Source organism: Cololabis saira, chromosome 21 (assembly GCF_033807715.1).
Source record: "Cololabis saira isolate AMF1-May2022 chromosome 21, fColSai1.1, whole genome shotgun sequence".
NCBI lineage: Eukaryota > Metazoa > Chordata > Actinopteri > Beloniformes > Belonidae > Cololabis > Cololabis saira.
This window is the reverse complement of record NC_084607.1, coordinates 8,822,677-8,843,181: the sequence shown is the minus strand read 5'-3', so window position 1 is coordinate 8,843,181 and position 20,505 is coordinate 8,822,677. Positions and strand designations below refer to the sequence as shown.

General features: G+C 41.5%; 1 protein-coding gene across 1 annotated transcript; it reads left to right on the top strand.

The window, feature by feature from the left end:
* The first annotated feature begins 4,131 nt into the window (after nucleotides 1-4,131).
* kmt5c (lysine methyltransferase 5C) lies at nucleotides 4,132-19,481 on the top strand. Its single transcript, XM_061711068.1, has 9 exons — nucleotides 4,132-4,408; nucleotides 4,708-4,840; nucleotides 7,202-7,367; nucleotides 8,157-8,266; nucleotides 8,379-8,542; nucleotides 9,708-9,727; nucleotides 9,963-10,099; nucleotides 10,231-10,403; nucleotides 12,069-19,481. Exons 2-9 carry the CDS (start codon nucleotides 4,728-4,730, stop codon nucleotides 17,279-17,281), a joined length of 6,096 nt encoding a protein of 2,031 aa, XP_061567052.1. The 5' UTR covers nucleotides 4,132-4,408; nucleotides 4,708-4,727; the 3' UTR covers nucleotides 17,282-19,481.
* Nucleotides 19,482-20,505: the final 1,024 nt, after the last annotated feature.

The window sequence follows — 20,505 nt, the reverse complement described above, 5'->3', positions numbered from 1 at the left end:
ACTTTTTGTTTTCTTTTTACAACCTGGAGAATACTTTCCTTTCTTTGTCTTTGTGCAGGCTGCCAGTTTTGTCCGACAACCATTTGCAGCATGAGTCACAGGCATGGGTGGCTCCATCCCCGTGTGCGTCCACCTATTTGTGTTTTTAATGCCACTCTGCTCAGACGGCAACATAAAGAATTATATCCACTGAGCATGTGCAGTACTCACAATTTACAGATGAAAAGAAAGGGAGACAAAGAGCTATCATCAAATGTGAAAGGCTGGTTCTAAAAGTAACCTCCTACGTCTGCTTTAAACTTAAATTCAGCCACACCTTAATTGAGTTCATCGCTTAAACATTTCCTTCCTCTACATATTTCGAAACACTTCATGTTACCTAAAGTGTTCACAGCAACTAGCTGATTCATGGCCACCACTCAACTCTGGTTCTCCATCGAGTCATTCATGCAGTATTTTAAGTACTAACCAAACCAACAGATTACATAAATGTAGGAAGTGATTTTTAAAATGAAAGAAAAGAAGAGTGGGTTTCAAGTAGCAACAACTGCTGAAAAAAGGCTGCTGAAAAAAAGATATACCTGTTAAATGTACATTAACTTTATCTTATTGCTGGTGTGATGATGGAGTGAATCATCCTTTTAGCCACATGTTCTCGGCTCTCGTTGTCTGTGGGAGCTTGAATGCTTGAAGTGCTTGAAAATGTGCAATAGCATTACTACTGTGGATTGTTTTCCAGTTGAAACCTGTCCACACAAGGGGAGAGTGGTTAGCGGGGGTGCAGTGAGCGCTGATTTCCATGACATTTCAGTGCTCAAGATGAATCCTCAGCAAAAACCCACCGAATAGCTGCTTCATGATACACGTAGAGATAAATAAAGAAAAGGTGTGGTGAGATGATTGGCATTTACAGCGTCCATGGTTAATGCAAATAAGACTCTATGAATCATAGCCCTGGAAAATTTCAAGAAAACTGAGTAGTCTTATTGTTTTAATGTTAATGAATGCATCTTTTTAAATTCTGAGTTTTTATCGGGACAGCCATGTGCTGTTTACCAAATGCACTTAACTCATCATCAGTAAGTGTGAGGCTCTTGTAGAAATCAGAGAGATTATCAGTTTGCTATTATGGGGCTCTCAGTGTAGCCTGTTCTAACACAATGCCAATGAGGAAAACAAGCAAAGATATGAAAGAAGCGACTGCTGCTGCTAACAATCTGGGGGAGGTTATAAGACAATTTGGAGTCAGTCATCCTACAGTGATAAAGTTTATTCACATTCAAGACTGTTGTTAATGACCCATAACTCCATAACAAAAAAGTTAAATTAATTATTGCTGTGTGTAAAAGTAGTTCTTATAAATGCTTTGAGTCACGAGTTGCAATAACTATTTTTACACACTGCTTCTACATTTTGGCTTAGTTTTTCTTAAATTAAAAAAGATAACGGAAAATAGATTGTATTTACCTCATTTTAAGGCCTGTAAAAGACAATACAATCTTCCTGGGTGTCTGGCTGTGCTGGATAAAAATAAATCTAATTAATACATATTTTACAGCCCCTGGTGGCTAGTTGAGAAACTGTGAGATTGCTGATACTTGATTGGAATAAAAACTGCCATCTACTCTGCCATCATACAGTCTGTTCTCTGCACGTCCATCACTGTTTGGTTCGGATCGGCCACCAAACTAGACAGAACAGACTGTAACGGACAATCAGGTCTGCAGGGAGGATAATTGGGACTAACCTCCCATCTATCCAGGACCTGTACCGATCCAGGACCAGGAAACAAGCAGGTAACATCTCTGCAGACCCCTCACACCCAGGACACAGTCTGGTTGAACTCCTCCCCTCTGGACGGCGCTACAGAGATCTGTACGCTAAAACCTCCAGACTCAGAGACAGTTTCTTCCCCCAAGCTGTTGCTCTGATCAACTCTCATCACTCTCAGTCTCAGAGAAATCAATCACTGTGCAATAATAATAATAACCACAATCATATGCTGTAACAATGCACCTTTCAATAACCATGTCTACCTCATACTGCTGCACCTTTCACTTTTAAATTGTATATTAAGAGCTGTCATTTGTCTATTTATATGATTGCATCCCTATGAAGCTCCCAGACCCCTGAGGTTCATCTGGATCTGGTTTGTTGTGGTTTCCAAGAACCAGAACCAAGCAAGGTGTTTTTCATTTAGTAGTCACTGAGATAATAAAATATAGGTTCTGAACCAAAGAGTTTTCTTTCTTTTTTGTCCCCTTTAACCCTTCTATATCTGTAATTACATTCAGGCCGCCTGGATTTATTTTGATTTTATGGCTGTAGAATTGTCAAATGTGCAAAGAATGAGTGCTCATGTCCATTCTTTTCCCAAGATAACTTCAACTTTCAATATCTGGCAGTTATTCAATATTACTGTGTGTTCTGACAGTGTAATAACTGTTTAAACCATGGAATCTGGAAATCTAAAGAGATAAACTGAACTAAAGAGCCACTTTTTAGAAAGCTAATCCAGGAGAAAATCCAGAAGTACAAAATAGGAACATGCCCTTCTTGTCATGGTGTTTTCTTCGCAGCGTTCAGTTATTCTGCTCCTCACCGGTGGAACAAACTTCCTGTAGACCTGAGGTCTGCTCCAACTGCTCCTTTAAATCAGGCCTAAAAACATTAGTTTACTGAAGCGTACTCTTAAATTAAATACTTTCCTGCTGTACTCTACTGCCCTTACTTTTTAACAACTTGTGCTTTTTATTATTTTACCTCTTTTCTTTTCATTTGATTTGTTATTTACTGTTTAATTGTATCTTGTCGCTTTTAATGTAGATGTAAATCACTTTGAATCACCTTGTGTTGAATTGTGCTAAACAAATAAACCTGCTTATCTTGCCTTTACTGTACAGTGAGCGAGACAACCGCAGTCAAACTCTCTGCCTTGTTTGACCTGACTTGGCCAAATAAACCTGATTCTGATTAGTCAATAAATAAACCCCTCTAAAACCTAATAATAGATGCAAAATAAATACTGGAAATCTGCTCCATATGCTCTGGAACTGTCCTATTATAGATACTTTCTGGAAATACGTGATCAAAACAATTTCTGATTTTAAAATCCCATATTCTTGATCCTAAAGTCTGGATACTGGGAGATATTAGTTCATTAAATATGACTTATCATAAAAAGTATTTCATTCTGCTTGCAGGCACCGCGGCAAAAAATTGTATTTAAAAAAACTGGAAATCAGAAAACCCCCCAGCACCCAAACAGTGGATCAATGAACTTGGATCATATAGTACTCCAGAAAAAATACTGTATTCCGTTAGAAAAAAAACTAGAGATTTTCACCTTATTTGGGGACCTTTTTTGGATTTTTTGCTTTTATTGGACTAATGATCTGAATCATCGACTATATTGATGAATGTGTTTACACAGGACTTGATTATTTAATTTATTATTCATTTTTGTTCTAGTATTGATAGACATATGTTAAATGATTTTGAATGATGTAATCTATTGACCATGTGACGGAGGGAAGGGGAGAGGGGTGTGCTGTTGTTTTTTATTATTTACTTTTTTTTTTATTATTATTATTATTTATTTATTTTGGTTTAATTAATGTTATGAAAACTAAAAAAAGGGGGGGAAATATTGGTAATTATATTGTTATTGTAAATCTTATTTCTTTTTTTTTTAATGCCCTCAATAAAGACATCTATACAAAAAAATAAAACCTAATAATAAAACTGGAAATCTCAAACCTGAATCCAACACAGCAATTACAAATATAAACAAACAATCAGCCCATGTCAGGCATGTCATTTACACAACACAGGTATCATTGGACATCCTGCCACGCAGGCAGCAGTTTGTCCTCCTTGTCCTGCTTTGCAGTTCAACTGAGTGATTGTGTTAAACGCTTCCCAGCACATAAACAGAGCATAGTAAACCCAGCCGCAGGTCTCACAAGAACCCCGCTGAAACCTGACCAATCAGAGAGCTCCATAGCGCCGCCGGGGGCGGGGCTTGTAAGACCGACGTCAACCTCAACCAATGGCGTTGCTTGGTGGGCGTGTCCCCCGCGGTAGTTCGGTTGAGCCGCACGTCTCTCATTAAACTTTTGCTACCAGGACGATCCGTTGCAATAGCTTGCGCCAAACACCTTCAAACGAAAAAAAAGCCGATAATCCGCGCTCGGATCCCGTGCAAGCGTGCCGTCTGGAACCCCAAACGGCGGGGTGCAATCGCCGGCGAGAGCGCTGCAGTGACGAGGAGACTCCATTTTTTTCAGCTGGCAGCCCGCAAGGCGGCGGAGAGCTAAGCGGCTATGTGGCTGGGCTAACTTTCCCCTGGAGCTGCGGACAAACACGGCACCTGACGACCCCTCCGCCGACGGCAAAACACTCCCAGGTGGGTGGGCTAAGAAACCCTACAGCAGGTCCTGATATCCTTTATTTCCCCACACAGTTATGGGAGATTAAGCTGCAGCCAGGCCGCCTGGGCTACAGTGTTTTAGCCTCCTCCCCGCTCAGCTGACAACATCACATTCACCCTCCAAAAGCTCGGCTAATGCGCCCTGGCATCGCTTTGTGCGGGGGGGATTGTCACTGGTCACTGTTTGGGGACTGGAAAATGAACATGAATGCATTTGCAAGGCTGAGTTTGCAGAGATATGCAACTGTTTGTGGTTTGTTGTCACTTTTCTGCAGCATGCTGATGGTGGGAGGCGATGGACGGGTGCACTAGAATGAGTGTGAAGGAGCTGTGTGACACCGATGACCTGGCCACCAGCTTGGTGTTGGACCCCCTTTTGGGCTTCAGCACCCACAAAATGAACATCAGGTAATCTGCTCCTGCAGGAATGTGGAAAAAAACAAAAAAAAAACCTCGAATGAAAACAGTCCCCACAACCACTGAGTGTAATTACAACCCGGTGATGCAACTTCTTGTTTCACTCCCACATAAACGCACTGTTGTTGCTTTTGCACTCATCCTGGACTTATGACTATAACATGACGCAGAAATCTATCTTAAGGGTGTTATGGATTCAGAAAGCTGTGCTAAACTTTGTTTTTTTTTCCAGTGGAAAAATATTTCACATGGAATTATATTAATTTTGTATTTTGTATTAATTTTCACCTTTTTCATATTTCCCTCCACTTTTGAAGAGTAAATTGCTCAAATGTTCACACTAACATCATGTACACAACAAACCTAAGTCTAGTTTGATTTGATCAAACTAAGTTTATATGAGTGCATTTTTGGTCGAAGGATGACAACAATGAAACTTTTTTATCTTTTTAAGAAAATGTGAATTTAATTCGTTATCTTCATTCATTATCAGAGGTGTCAAAAGTATTCACATTCATTACTCAGGTAGAAGTATAGATACTAGAGTTTAAAAATACTCCTGTTGAAGTATCAACTCAAGTTTTTTACTCAAGTAAAAGTATAAAAGTACTGGTTTCAAAACTACTTAAAGTATAAAAGTAAAAGTAATGTAAGGGGGGAAAAGCCATTAAGGACAAAAGCCATTGAAAATGAATGCATCTTAGTATAATGCAAATATATTAAAGAATATATGTGTATTATTGAACATTAACATGTGATTCAGAGAGCAGAATCAGAAAGGGGTTTATTGCCAAGTTTGTTAACACGCACAAGGAATTTGTTGTGGTGATTGGTGCAATACAATAAAAGTAAAAATATAAAAACAAACAAATATATAGAGATAAAATAAGAGATAGAATAAAATAAAATAAAATGTATAAACAGAAATGTACAATATGAGGTTTTAAAGTGCCGGATAAGAGTCTTTACAAAAAGTGACATAGGAAGATATGATGACTAGTTGCCTATAAGTATTGTAATGGTGCAAAAAGTCAAACTTCAGAGGCATGTTATCATTTATCCTAACCTTTATTGGAATGTACATCCAAGTTTAGTTGCAGGAATCTGAGGGAACGGATGTAAGAACAAAACTGGACAAAAACATCTGAAACAACCACAACCAAATTCACTCTATCCGGATGGAGCAATTTAACTGGAGTTTTTTTTTAAAGGCCGAAATGAAATAGAGTAACGAGGCTGTTTTTAAAATGTAAGGAGTAAAAAGTACAGATAATTGCATGAAAATGTAAGGAGTAAAAGTAAAAAGTCGTCTGAAAAATAATTACTCCAGTGAAGTATAGATAACCAAAATTTCTACTTAAGTAAGGTAACGAAGTATTTGTACTTTGTTACATGACACATCTGCTTAAGGGTGTGTTGGATTCAGAAAGCTGTGCTAAACTTTTTTTTTTTTTTCCCCAGTGGAAAAATATTTCACATGGAATCAGATTGTATTAATTTTCACCGTTTTCATATTTCCCTCCACTTTTGAAGAGTAAATTGCTCACATTTTCACACTAACATCATGTACACAACAAACCTAAGTCTAGTTTGATTTGATCAAACTAAGTTTATATGAGTGTAGTTTTGGTCGAAGGATGACAACTTTGAAACTTTTTTACCTTTTTAAGAAAATGTGAATTTCATTTATTATCTTTTTATCCTGCAATTTGTGTTTCAAATTAGATTGTTGTTTGTTTGTTTGTTTGTTTTATTAAGATCCCCATTAGCTTTTGCAAAGCAGCAGCTATTCTTCGTGGGGTCTTCATATTCTCATGAGTGACAATACAGTGTACACACAATACAAACCAAACAGAAAAAATACTCACAAATTCACAAATATATACAGAAACACAAAAATTCACTCATACAAAACATATAAACAACAAAACATACAACACAAGCTCCTACATTGAATCATAACGAATACTTTTGTGGCATTGCAAAGATGCCATGACCCAACAATATGAGATTATGATACACTAAAGTCTTATTTTTATCATTATGTGCATTTATAACTCCTTTTGTTATCACTTGTACTCAGTTTAGTGTTAAACCTCATTTCTTTTTGTTTCCTTGTAAATCCCCAATGAAGCAATTTTATAATTTTCAGATTTATTTTTTCAAATTTAATTTTCCTTCTTTTTTTTTATCATGACAAGATTTTCTAACAAATCGGTACACGCTTTGATGATTTTTATCGCGCAATTGAGGTTGCTTAACCTAAAATGAGCATCTAACCCGGTAAGGTGTCTGTGGACTCTGTCATGTTGCTTTTACAAGTTTCCTAAGTTTCCGTTATTCCCGTCTCAGCCCCCCACCAGAGATCCGGCGTTGGGGTAACCTCAAAGAGACCCTGTTGCGGTTTCAGCGTACGCACGACTTCAACGCTACGTTTGAGGCTCTGACGGTGGGAGAGCTGGCCGGGGACTATTTCAACGCTTTGGGAAGCCATCGACAGGAGTTGCTGAGACAACATGTAAGCATAAAAGAAAAGTGTCACTTACATAAGCCATTCTTTTAATTTGTCTGCTGAATTAGAGCTTGGTATCGATTCAAATGTCAAGAATCGATTTGATTCCGATTCTTAAGATTCAGAATCGATTATCACCATTTGATTCGATCCGATTCGATATTGATTTGGGTTAGTGTTGCCTGGATTATATGACTGTAAAATAACTATTGAAATAATAATTTCACAATTATTATTGTGAAATAACTAAGAAATAAATAACACAAATAGGCATTTCAATATCCATTTAAAGTGCAAAAAAAGAAAGAAATTGCAACAGCTCAAGCAGTAAACAAATTATTTTAGCTTGTCTGATTTATTGTCACCAGACACACAGCTTGCCAAGAAGCACCCGGCATTTTTCAGGTATTTCATGACAAACCGTGTCCGATAACAGAGAAACCAAACAAGCTATAGTAAATATAGATAATATGAACTTCATTGAACTAATATAACATTTAGAAATTTAAGCTGAAATGTCCAGCATTTTCTCCAAAGAAAAGTTAATTTAGTTCAGGAGTTTTCAAAACAACTGGGATTAAAGTTCACCAGGCAAAAATGTAATGATGGAAAAAAAAAAAAAGTTTTTTTTAATAAAAAAATAAAAAAAATAAAAAATCGATCTTTAGACATACAAATCGATTTTTAGGAATTAATATGAGAATCGATTTAGAATCAGAAAATCGATTTTTTCAACACAGGCCTATGCTGAATGTGAAAACAAATTGACGCAGCGACTGTGTGTTGTGGTTGCAGGTTTATCGCTACCTCAGTGCCTTCCTGCTGGATAGCGGTATCAAGATCGAGTCCTGTGACCGATACTCTTCAGAAACCAACGGCGCAAAGATAACATCCACGAGGCATTGGTAATAACTCCGTCACAATAACTGCTATTGTTACTCACAGCAGTGCCCAGGGATCCCTTTTTAGCTGTTGTTGTTATTTTAGTGGTATGATGTTGGGACTCTGGCTCCGCAGGTTCGTTGCAGAACGGGTGGAGGTCTTGCTGGGCTGCATAGCGGAGCTGAGCCCGGCGGACAGTGCTGTGCTGAGAGCAGGGGTCAATGACTTCAGCGTGATGTATTCAACACGCAAGCGCTGCGCTCAGCTCTGGCTCGGCCCTGCAGCTTTCATCAACCACGGTGAGTCCCTTTGCATTTGTTAATTAATGTTTTCCTTTTCTCATTAATGCACTCATGAACATTTATTCAGAGTTGTTAGAGCTATTTGATTAGCTGGCTAGTGAGTTTCATGAGCAGAACATTTGATGCTACTGTTACTGTTTTAATTGATTTATGCCACATTTTTATTACATGCAGTCAGGCTGCACAGTAATTACGTCTTTGTAAATCATTTTCTAATGATGATGGATTACCGGCATGACGAAACAAGATCCATGATTCTTCTTGTGACTATTTGAGCTGCTCTGATTGGAGAGTCTTTTTTCCTTTTAGTTTAAAAGATTAAGTCCTGTTCTAAGTGTGAATAGCCAAAATTGCAGAGGTTCGATGTGCACATTTAAAAACACAAATTGTTATTTAGAGATGAATCCAGGACACTCCACTGCTGAGTGCTAAAGTAAATGTGGAATAAGTGTTGGAAAATATATTTTACTGTCTGTTAATGTAGCCGGGACACTCATTTGTTCATTTTCCACTGTTGTACTTTTTTTTCCATAAAAATAGCAAATAGTTCTTTTATATGCAGGAGATGTTTTGTTTTGGAAGGGGATCATTTCTCTTGACCTTTGTAGATGCTTAAAGGGCCATCCTTTTTAAAATTGTGCCGTTTGTGACACTCCAAAACGATAAATGGATTCTTAGTCGAGTTCATTCCTCACTTTGATGAATCCTGTTCATGAATGGTAATGTTTGTGTCCACCGAAGGCACGCGTGCGTCATAAACACATTCTTCTAAACGGCTACCCGTCGATAGAGGTGACTGTTTCTCACACAAGCGTCTTAACGTAGAGTAACAGATCAGTCAGACTCTGACGTTAATGTTTTATAAATCCCGAGAACGAAGGCATCACAGCAGTTGGGTACAAAGAGATGCTCTTCAGAGGGAACCCGTCAGTTTTCAGCGTGAACCGAGCTTGAGTTTGTACAGAAAAGAAAATCAGTCGTATTCCAGTGGGTTTTCCTTCTGTTCAGGGTTTTTTTTTTATTTATTTCTTATTCAAACACGGTTTCAGAGCTTTTTCCAAATGAATTCCGTATTAACCAGACGATCAACAAAATATCTTTTGTAAGTTAACTGATGAGATTGAATTAACTTGAAATATGTTTTTTCTTTTTTGGGTTGAAGACTGCAAACCAAACTGCAAGGTAATCTTGTTTTTTTTTTCATACATACATACATTGAAACGGGATGCTGAATTAAAATCATTGAATTGCTCTGATTAATGCTTACATCTTGTTTGCATGGTATAGCTCAATTTTGCATGTTTAGTTGTGTTTATATGCCGAATTCTTCTTTTGATTATTAACTGCTTTTGTTGATGCGTCCCACAGGGGCCAACCTACCTTTGTCTAACGCTGGTTTTCTTTTGCACCTGCCTAGTTCGTCCCTGGTGAGAAAAATAACGCTTGTGTGGAGGTGATTCGACCCATATCACCTGGGGAGGAGATCACATGTTACTATGGTGCCAGCTTTTTTGGGGAAGGCAATGAAATGTGTGAATGCTGCACCTGTGAGAGGTGTGTCCATCATTTTGTCAGGCATTGTCTTAAAATACAGCTCGGATGTAGCTGATAATACACGGAACATTTTCTGAACTCATAAATCCTTCAGCTTACGGTTTGGTTTTATTTCTTTTATTGTTCGTCAGGAATGGAGAGGGTCACTTCAAGCACAGAGGGAAACAACCTGAACAGGAGGAAACAAAGGACTCCGTGGGCCAAAAGTACCGTTTGAGAGAGCGGTATCTTCGTCATCACAGAGAGAGAGGTCACTTCACTGCGCGGCCAATAGCAACGGGAATACACTCCGCTATCTTTAAAGGTATATATTTAAGTTTACTTCGTTTTTTTTGCTGCTGAACAGCCTTCTCTTCTGATCAGTGGTTAGTAATTGTGTAATCTAATTCAGTGTCTCCCAACCTGGGGTCCGGGCCCCCCCTGGGGGGGCGCCAGAGATCTCTGGGGGGGCGCGAAACTTTTATCTGCTTTGAAATTATGCAGTTGTAAAAATTATATTTGCGAATGAGACATTCATAAGACATTGTTAGGAATAATTTATCAATGTCTTGAATATTTTTTGTGTTTTTTATACACTGGTGACAAACACAGGAAATTATTTCATTCCTTATTATTATATCATTACTCAACATTTAATCTACTCCAACAGGTTGTTAAAGGAAAAATGTAAAAAATGTTGGTCTCATATTAAAAGAGACATTTTTCAGAAATATTTTTATGTCCTTTTTGTGCCTATTTTATACATTGGTGACATTGGAGAAAAACAAAGTCATATGTATAGAGAGTAAGCCAAAGAGAAATGTATCAAAAAAACATAATTAATGTTCATTTTTTCAATTAAAGACTATTTTGGTGCTAGTACGTACGGGTCGGGGGGCCCGGCTGGTCTTAAACACAAGTAGGGGGGGGCTCCAAGGAAAAAAGGTTGGGAACCACTGATCTTATTGAAAGCTGCTCAAAAGTATATCTTTTTTTTTTTTTTTTTTTTTTACGTTTAACACCATTTACCTTTTAAGTTGATTAAAAAGTAGTTAGCTGAATAGTTGAAAATCTGAGAGACTACCCAAAACTTGAATTATGTGCTAAAGAGAAATCCTAAAATCCTAAAAGTCTAATATAGACCAGAGCCGGTGTCAGCCGGTGGAGCCAGCTCCATATTTCTGCACGGGCAGCATGCCGTCTGCAGGCATGTTCCCTGAAATCACTTGCCTGATGTGTGAATAACTCTGAAACATTAATTTGTTTTATGCAGAATGCATGTTTTACGTAATCTTTGCAGCAGAGCAAATGATTTACAGCTTTGGATTGTAAATAATTAGATCCCGCTCTCCTCGGGTAGGAATGCATGCATTCACAAACTATAACTCAGACCACTTGCAAATGGATTCACGCTTTTTCAATTAGAATATCTTCATTTCTTAAAAGTGAGTGATTGACGGCTTTTCTGCATCTGTTGCTTGAATCGCTCGGTTCAGGGTGATATAATTGAGGAAGAACTGTATGTTTTTGCAAGCATAAGCATTTTTTTTTGTTATTTTAGGAGTTTTGACAACATATTTGCAGCATGTTTGTAAGAATTATTCACTGTTTGCTAATTCTATTTTTAACCAAGACGTAGAAAAAAAAAATACTCAAATGATGTGTAGATATGGAGGAATCCCACTCTTAAAAAAAACAAAAAAAAACATGGAAAAACATTTTCCACTGTTGCTGTGGTGGATTATTTCCAGCAGGCCTGCTCGGTTATTTCCTGTTAAAGAGTTAAAACCTTCTTCATACTTGTTTTCAAAAATTTTCCAGTCAGTGTTGTCAATTATTTCCTTCACAATATCTCATTCTCGGGTAGAATTAAACCCTAATGACTGTTTTATTAAATGAATGAACGTTTAATCCTTCTTTTTAAGTTTCTGTGGGTGTGTATTTTTATTACAAGTTCAGCTAATTATTACTCATTTCCTCTCATTCTTAGCCATCCCCTCCAGGAACTCCTTCACCCAGCAGATGAGGAGAAATGCCCTGAAGAACAGAAAATTGAATCAGACAAAGAAGTGGAGACGAGAGAAGCAAAGGCGGTCGGGGAAACCCTCGCAGGACTCCCCGACAGCCAAACAGCAGAGGACGGCTCCGTTCGTGTCCGACGTCCCTCTGAAGGACCTCAGAATCCGAGTACGGCGCCACTCTGTGGACTTTTTACTGAACTGTAAAGATCCTAAAAGCAAAGCGAGGGCCTTGCTGCAACAACTGGAGGATAAGAGGCCGCTCAATTCCAACGCTTTTACTCCCAATTCCACCATGTCGGTTCAGAAAAGCAAACCCGCCGTCAGAAGCCCAGCTCTTAAAATCAGGACCTCTTCGAGGACAAGAAGTGCGGCTCACGCCGCGCACCAGCCGCAGACGGAGTCCAGGGGCACGGACTCGTCCGACACTACAACCGCTTACGGACCCGTCGAGGCTGAGAGAGCCTGTAGTGCAATAAAAACAGAGAAGAATGAGAAAGCCATCCCAGAAAGTCAAAGCAACAACTGCAGCAGTGCCGAGCCCCTCGTCACCGGAGCTGCCGAGCCAACTGAGCGCAAGACTATCGGAGCGTCTTTACCGTCGGAAGTCACGGACGCATCGCCCGCGGACAATCCAGTCGTATCTATGAAGCAATACCTTACAGTCAACTTAGTCCGGTTACCAGGGCAACAAAGTTCAGAGGCTGGAAGAACTCGTCAGGACAAGAAAGGAAGGGCTGCGGTCAAAGAAACGAGCAAACTCTCTCCCACACCAGCGACTCTCACAGAAAAGCGAGTTTCCAGGTCAGACATCCGGACAGCCGAGGGCAACAGGGGAGTCAGGGAAATGTTGTTCAAGGCCAAAGAGGATCTAAATCTGAGGAAGCAGAACACAGCTGAGATTGCGGCGGAAAACAAGAGGGTTGACAAGGTTATCGAAATACAAACGGTGTCAGAGGAGGAGAAAACGAGCGTAGAGAAGGAGCAGCAGGGAGTCGTGAAGGACAAAAGCAAAGGGCAGAGACAGACACGAAACTCCTCCTTGACCAGTGTAGAAATCAGAGGTAAGAAACTTGAGGAAGTGAAAGAGACTGAATGCGACGCAACGTCATGTGAAGAAAACGCTGGACAGATGAGCAGCAGTTGTGCTGAAAACACGGTCAAGCAAGGAGAGGTTAAAGCGTCAGGACAAACGCAGAGCAGTTTGAACAAACAGGCAGTGAGTAAACATGAAGGTGTTGTTGTAAAAAAGGCCACGGTTCTACTCTCTGATATTTTGAGAAAAGATAAATCTATAATAGATCGGGCATTGCAGGGAGAGCTGGTAGGAAAATGTGTTTGTACCACGCTTTCTAAAGTAACGCAGAGCGCTGAGAAGGGAGCAGAGGAGAGCGACAACAACGAGGGCAGGGGCCATCACTCCATGCAGAGGAGGTTTCTGAGAGGTCGAACGACAAAACCCAGCGCAGGGAAAACAAAAGCAGACGACAAGCCGAGTACCAGGGGACAATTAGGCAAAGACGTTCCAGTTTCAGCCAAGACGGAGCCGAGTGAGAAAAGCTCTCAGTGTCAGCCGGCTCAGCTGCAAACCGAGCCGCCGGCCGCCTGCCCCAACCCACTACCTCACAGGTCACTGATGTCAGCGGGAGCCACGACCACCGCGCACCCGGACACCAACCCACAACCGCACATACAGTCTAACATACCTCTGAAAAAACGCACATTTCGCAGTTCTGTGGAAATAGAGTCTGGTCAAGCGCCCAAATCAACACAAGATGGAACCCCCCCCAAAACCCCCGGTTTAAATCCGCCCCCGTTGCCGAGGCAAGACCCAACCCCGTCTCCAGAGGAGGGTGTCAAAGTTAAGAGAGAGAGTAAACTCAGAGTCCGAACCGAAGTCCAGAAGGCGGCTCCCAAAAAAATCACAAAACCAACCTTTAGCCGAATGCTTCGCTCCCGAGCCGGCGAAACCCAGCGAGGGCATCTACTGAGGAAAGTTCGAAAGTGTCAATTAGACAAGAAAGATGAGAATCCCATCGTTAGGACTCGGACACTACGGAGTGACGGGTCTGCAGAGGAGAAACACGCGGAAAATGCAGTTGAAACCCGGGAAGGGGGCGCTGGAAGTCCGAGCCAGGATGAAACTCAGGCGAAAGATCAGGTTCAGACTTTCACCTCCGATCAAAGCGGCTCGGAAGAGACGAAGCCCACCATCGACTTTAAGTTCCGTCTCAAGAGGAGGAAGGGGAAAGTGTGGGAGATGCAAAATGAAAACCTGGGGCTGAAGAAGGAGGAGGTGGAGGATTTAGCGACATGCGATCCCTTTAAAGCCATCATGGACTCCGTATCGATTCTAAACATGGAGATGGAAGCCGCTCAGGCTCACGTGCACGCCAGCAAGAAGTCGAGGAGCAGGTTGCTTCGCTTGAAGCGAAGGGGCGAGAGGATAAATCAAAAGCAAGCCATACTCCCCCCCTCCGATGTGAAGTCAGACAAAGCCCTCGAAAATCCTGAAAACACGAAGGAGGCAGGTGAGCCTGTCAAAAGAAAAGAGGAGGTGAAGGAGAAGCTCGACAAGGACCTCCTGGTCCAGCAGCTGTCGGAGAAGATGGAGGGTCAGAACGGAGCCTGTGAAGCGTCGGCCGTACGGCGGGAGACGAAAACGGAAGATCGTTTCCAAAACAACTGCTGCCTGTTTGAAGGTGGATCGCAACAAAAGCTGGAGGCAGAATTAAACCGCGACGGCACGTCATTACCCGTAATCAAAATACGGAGAAAGATGGAGGATATATGGGAGGTGGAGAACAAGGAGGACGTCAAACAGCCCGACTTAAAGACAGAACCCAGTATTAAGAAAGAGGTGAAAGCTCAGATTTTAGAGAAACAAAGGAAGGATTGTAATGAGTTCAGTGCTCCCAAAGAAGAGCACCCGTCTTCGGAGAAAGTGAGCAACAGCTCGGCCCCTCTCAAAACAGAACCGCCAGCTTTTTCTCTGTCTCTATCACCGCTGTCGCTGTCCTCACCCCTCAATGAAAGTAAAACAGAAGTCGTACCCTCGGCCGCGGGGAGGATCGCCGAGAGGCCGGAGGTGAACAGCGGGGTGAGGAAACAGAGGCACAAGATGGACCGAACATGCAAGTACGGGCCGTTGGAGACGCCGACCACATGCCTGAGTCACACCCTCCAACAGATCGACAACAGCCTCTCCAGGCTGTCGGAGGGCCTGTGTTCGTCTCAGACGCTGGAGAAGCCCACAGACAGCTCCAACGCTGCCAATTCTGCCGTCCAGCCGCCATCCCAGTCCCCCCCGTTCGCCACTGCCGACAACATGCTCTCGGGGGAGCCCAACTTCACCAACTGCTGCGACGACATTCTGGACTTCCAGTGCCTCAACTTCGAGGGGTACTACCAGCCGCAGAACATGCTCCCGTCCTCCCCGTCGGACCTGTGCTCGCTGGACCCCCCCACCGACCCCTTCAGCAGCCCCCTCTCCCACAGCCCGTCTGACACCTGGACCACCGAGACGCCGTACCTCGGCCCCCCCAGTCCGGGGAACAACTTCACCAGTGAGGACTTGCCGTTTTTCCCAGGTCTGATTTCCTCCAAACACGACCCCGTTCCTCTGGACTGTGACGGTAAGGACGCCCCCAGGGACCGACACCCGCCCAACCCCAACTTCGGTTTCTCGGCTGCGGGTAACCCGGACATGATGGTTAAGGACCGAATCATAAGCAGAAATCACGGCATGAGGATGTCCAGAGAAGACTTCCGAACTCAGCCCGTCTCTGTCCCCGGCAAGCCTCGCTCGTTTGCTGCAGCTCCATCGTCTGTTACATCTCACCACCCTGTTACGTCTCAACACCCTGTTACGTCTCATAACCCTGTTACGCAAGCCCAACCCTCCACCAATGTCAAGTCCAGCACCAGCCAGTCCAAAATCCAGTCCAACTTCCGAACCCAGGGTCCTTTCCATCGCATGAGCATTCCAGGAAAACCGCAGCCGTTCCCGACCAGTCAGCCCAACCCGGCCAGGGCACCGCCAACCCAGATGTGCAACAGATTCATCTCCCCTCAGCTCTTCTCCGCCAAGAACCCCAACCCCCCCGACAGTCCGTTCAACTTTCAGGAGAAGCCGTCTACAGTTATCCACAGGGTCCTCAAGTTTCAGGGGGGGAACCAGACTCAGAACTTGTATAGCGCACCGTGTAAAGACACAATGGCTGCTGGCAGCCCCACACTTTCGTCCAGGACACTCTGTGCAAAATCAGGAAGCGTTGAGAAGACCCAGCAGGGTCAGACGTGCGGCGTCACCGCGGACGGTAATCAAAAAGGCATTATTAACGTTCACGGGTGTGGAAAGGACATGGGCCACTTCTGTTCCTCCAATAACCCCAGCAGGTCCAACATACATTTCAACAAGCCCAGTTCCTCCATTTCACCATCTTTCAGTAAAAGTAAGATGATGCCCGACAAGCAAGACGACGATGAAACAAACATGACTTATAAAAACTTTTCCGCGCTGCCAAGGCCCTTTTTCTTCCCCAGCAAAGGGATGGACAGCTATCCGTCGCTACAAGACAAGACTCAGAAACTGGACAAGTCCACCATGTCGGCCTCTGAAAAACACCAGCCATGTTACACTCAGCAAGACCCGTACGATTTCAGCTTCGGGTCCTCCCTCTCATCCATGCCTCAGCACAACAGCCCCCAAGTGGTCCAGAGCACACCCCCTGGTACACCAGCAAACAAGAGTCAATCCTCCGGCTCCTCGGCGTCTTTCCCATACGGCTATCAAGGCCCTCCGTACGTGTTGAACTTCAGCGGAGACCATTCGTTGACCCTGGGTCTCAGGGACGGCGTGGACGGGTATCCGGGTTTAGGCTCGACAAACTACACCTACCACTGCTTGATGGAACCTTCAGGCACCCAAGGGCGACTGGTTCTGGAGCCCTGCGGGCCCCAGCTCTCCAACCCGGCTTCTATGGGTGGATTTTCAGGTCACAAGGGTCAGGACGAGCACTGCCGGAAGGACATGCAGCAACAGTGCCAGCCTGGCGACAACCAGGGCACGTCACACTACGGACCCGGTCCAGCGTCACACTCCATGGGTGCCACCAAACCCAAGAGAGTGAGGTTAGTGGTGACGGACGGTACCGTCGACCTGGATCTCCAGTATTCGGACTGATGCGCATCAGCAGGAGCGACCGCGTGTTTATGGGACATTTGTATCTTCACGTGTTTAAGGGCGATTATAGAGTTATCTGCCACAAAGAGGTTTTTCTAAGGATTGCAATTCAAAGTCTACCAGTGGTACCGCCCGCTGGGTGGCACTTTTCTAAACCGTTATTTTGACTGACTTTTAAAGTACAAGAAACTTGTACAGGGTTTTATGTAAAACAGGCTTATACGAGTGTTTTAATTACTGTCCTTTTAAGAAAAATATCTCACTACAATTTGCTTAAGGAACCAAATTTCAATGGCATAAAGGTCACAAAGCATTACACGTTTTCCTGACGGGGAGTTCAAAGCTGTGAGCCCCGTAAACGATTACATCCCTCTTATATTACTGTAACATAGATGTATAAATTTTATTTTGTTTTGTTACCATTCATGGTAGTAGAGGCAGAAGTCACCACTGTTGTTTGCTGGTACTTGTTTTGCTGGGGTTCAAAAAGGCAGCTTTTTGCCTCGAATTTTTGATATACGTGTGATGTTTTTGAAGCACCTGTTGAAATAACATCTACCCCCCCCCCTCCCCCTTTTTTTTTTTGTTTCTCTAAATTCTCACAGTAGGCTTTTTTTTTTCCTCACTTTGTGTGTAACCGTGTGCAAGTGTGTGTGTGTGCATGCATTTGGCAGGCGGGTCTCGTGGATCGGAACATGGCGGGTCGTCATGGCTGATCACGTGACCCTTGCTTTAACATCATCACTCACCGGTGCGTAGACGCGGGGGCTCGTGCATGAACAGTGTACAGTGAAACGATGAACTGACCAGAAGCGATGCATCCTGGGACATTTTAACCCTGTGAACATGTTTCATGAACTGCAGCTTTCCACTGCTGTTCCTCGGGACCAGTAATGAAAGAAATAACTCCTCCTTTCTTTCCTTTTTCTTTCTTTCAGGCCAGTTGTGATTCATAGTTTGAGGGATAATACAAATATACATCTTTTTTATTATTTTATTTTATTGAAAGTCCTCCCAGCTGGTGGACTAAGGAAACAAAACCCTTTCCAACACGTTGCATCAAAACAATGTGACAATCTCTTCACAAGTCCGATCATGTCTCTCCCTCGTTTATTTATTCGTTTTCCCTCAGAAAGAACAGAGGAAAGCTTTCTGCAGTAGTTACACTCTTCTTTTTCTTTTATTACGGTTGTTTCTGATGGAGTTACACATTTAAAGGTGTTTATTTTGTAACCAGAATTATTTTCTGTGGATGGTGGAGGACATGCGAGCGTCCCGCTCTGGTAATGGCGTTGAAGCCGTTTGACATCACGTGACCTCCCAGCCTTACATTCATTACTACCATGAACATGTACTGTCTTCATATGGAAAGGCCAATTATTTATTTAAATATCCTCACTCTTGAAAAGGTGCTTTGATGTAATTTATATTTCACAATGATTGTTTCAAAAATATTAAATGTCTTTGTTTTTTTTTATTATTATTTAATGGGGCAAAAATAATATTTACATTGAGTATTTAATTTCAGAGCTTTTGACATCTTACATAGTTTTTCAGCTGATGCAGATAAAACTTAGCTTCTTTTCTAATTGGCTGTTAGTCGTACTGGAAGTCTGCTGTAGAAATGTACAAATGTAGCCTATATCATTAAAAACACTTAATTCCTTTTTCTTTTGTACTTTTCTCTGACTTGTATGTTTAAATCCAAGTTTCTTCTAAATTTTTTAATTTGTTTTGATGCAGTTTTACAACAGTATTTATAATGTGTTATTTCTTTAACATATACAGTATGCTTATGTACCTATATAACGATTTCTTGTAGATCGAAACTAAAATAAGAAAATGTGTTAATATAAATGAGCTAAGATGTGAGCAGCAGGTTTGCTGTGATTGATCCCCTGCTCTGTCCTGAACAGCGCTGGCGTGGCACGCCTCACATCTCTGTAAGATTCATCCAATATTCATTTAATACAATAACCATATTACCTCCTTACTGAGCTAAAAGGTTCTGTTCAGTAGCTGTTAAACTAGTTACTTCATGATTTGTTCAGTTACAGAGTGGATGTTGTGATTTCATTTGTTCAAAAGTTTGTTTTGTCCAATCATTTCAAGTCACATAAATTCAAGAGGGAAAAGAAAGGAATAAGCGTTGAATCATCATTTCAGGATCCAGAGGTGGATTACCACGCTGGAGGAAACGAGCACAAAACTGATCTGTGGTCAGTAAATCTATATTGTTTTTTTTTTTAGCTTAATGACAAATTTATTTCAGGACTTTTTTCTACAATTAGTTCAAACTGGACACCTTTATTTACCAGATTCAAATTAGTGTTTCAAAATATAATCAAACAATAAATTGTCAAATACTTCATGTTTGGGACTGATCTCATCCAACACTGGTATTGGGGTCAATACTGACTTAATTCACTGATCAAAATCGAACAAAATCAACAAATTGGAATCTTTAATTTTTACTTTTGCAGTATCCCGATTTCATTTTTTTTTGTTCTTTGGTTTATAACTTATTTGAAGGTTTGGATGATAAAGATTCTCATTTTCTTCCGCCGTTTTTGAAAGGTTTTTTGTTAGAAATATTCAGTTTGAAAGGTAGAAATGACATAAAAACTAATATCTGAGTCATTATCGGTTACCAGAAGGAACGTAGCAGAATCGGTAAGATTGTGGATCAGTGCATCGGTTGCCATGGCTACCATAACCCCTTTAATCTACATCATACACGACTGTCAGAAAATTAGAATATTGTGATTTTCTGTAATGCAGTTACAAAAACAAAAATGTCATACATTCTTGATTCATTACAAATCAACTGAAATATTGTATATATAATATAAGCCTTTTATTATTTTAATATTGCTGATCATGGTTTACAGTTTAAGAAAACTCAAATATCCTATCTCAAAAAATTAGAATATTCTGGGAATTTTAAGATGTAAGCCATAATCCGCAATATTAAAATAATAAAAGGCTTGCAATATCTCAGTTGATTTGTAATGAATCCAGAATGTATGACATTTTTGTTTTTTTAATTGCATTACAGGAAATAAAGAACTTTATCACATATTCTAATTTCTGAGACAGTCCTGTATAGGCAGTCTAACCTAACGTTATAATCCAGGGATATAATGTCCAGAAATCAGCTGTTTTCATTGTTACAACTTTTACTATTTTACTGTGCATTGATGTTCAATATGTAAAACAGGAGT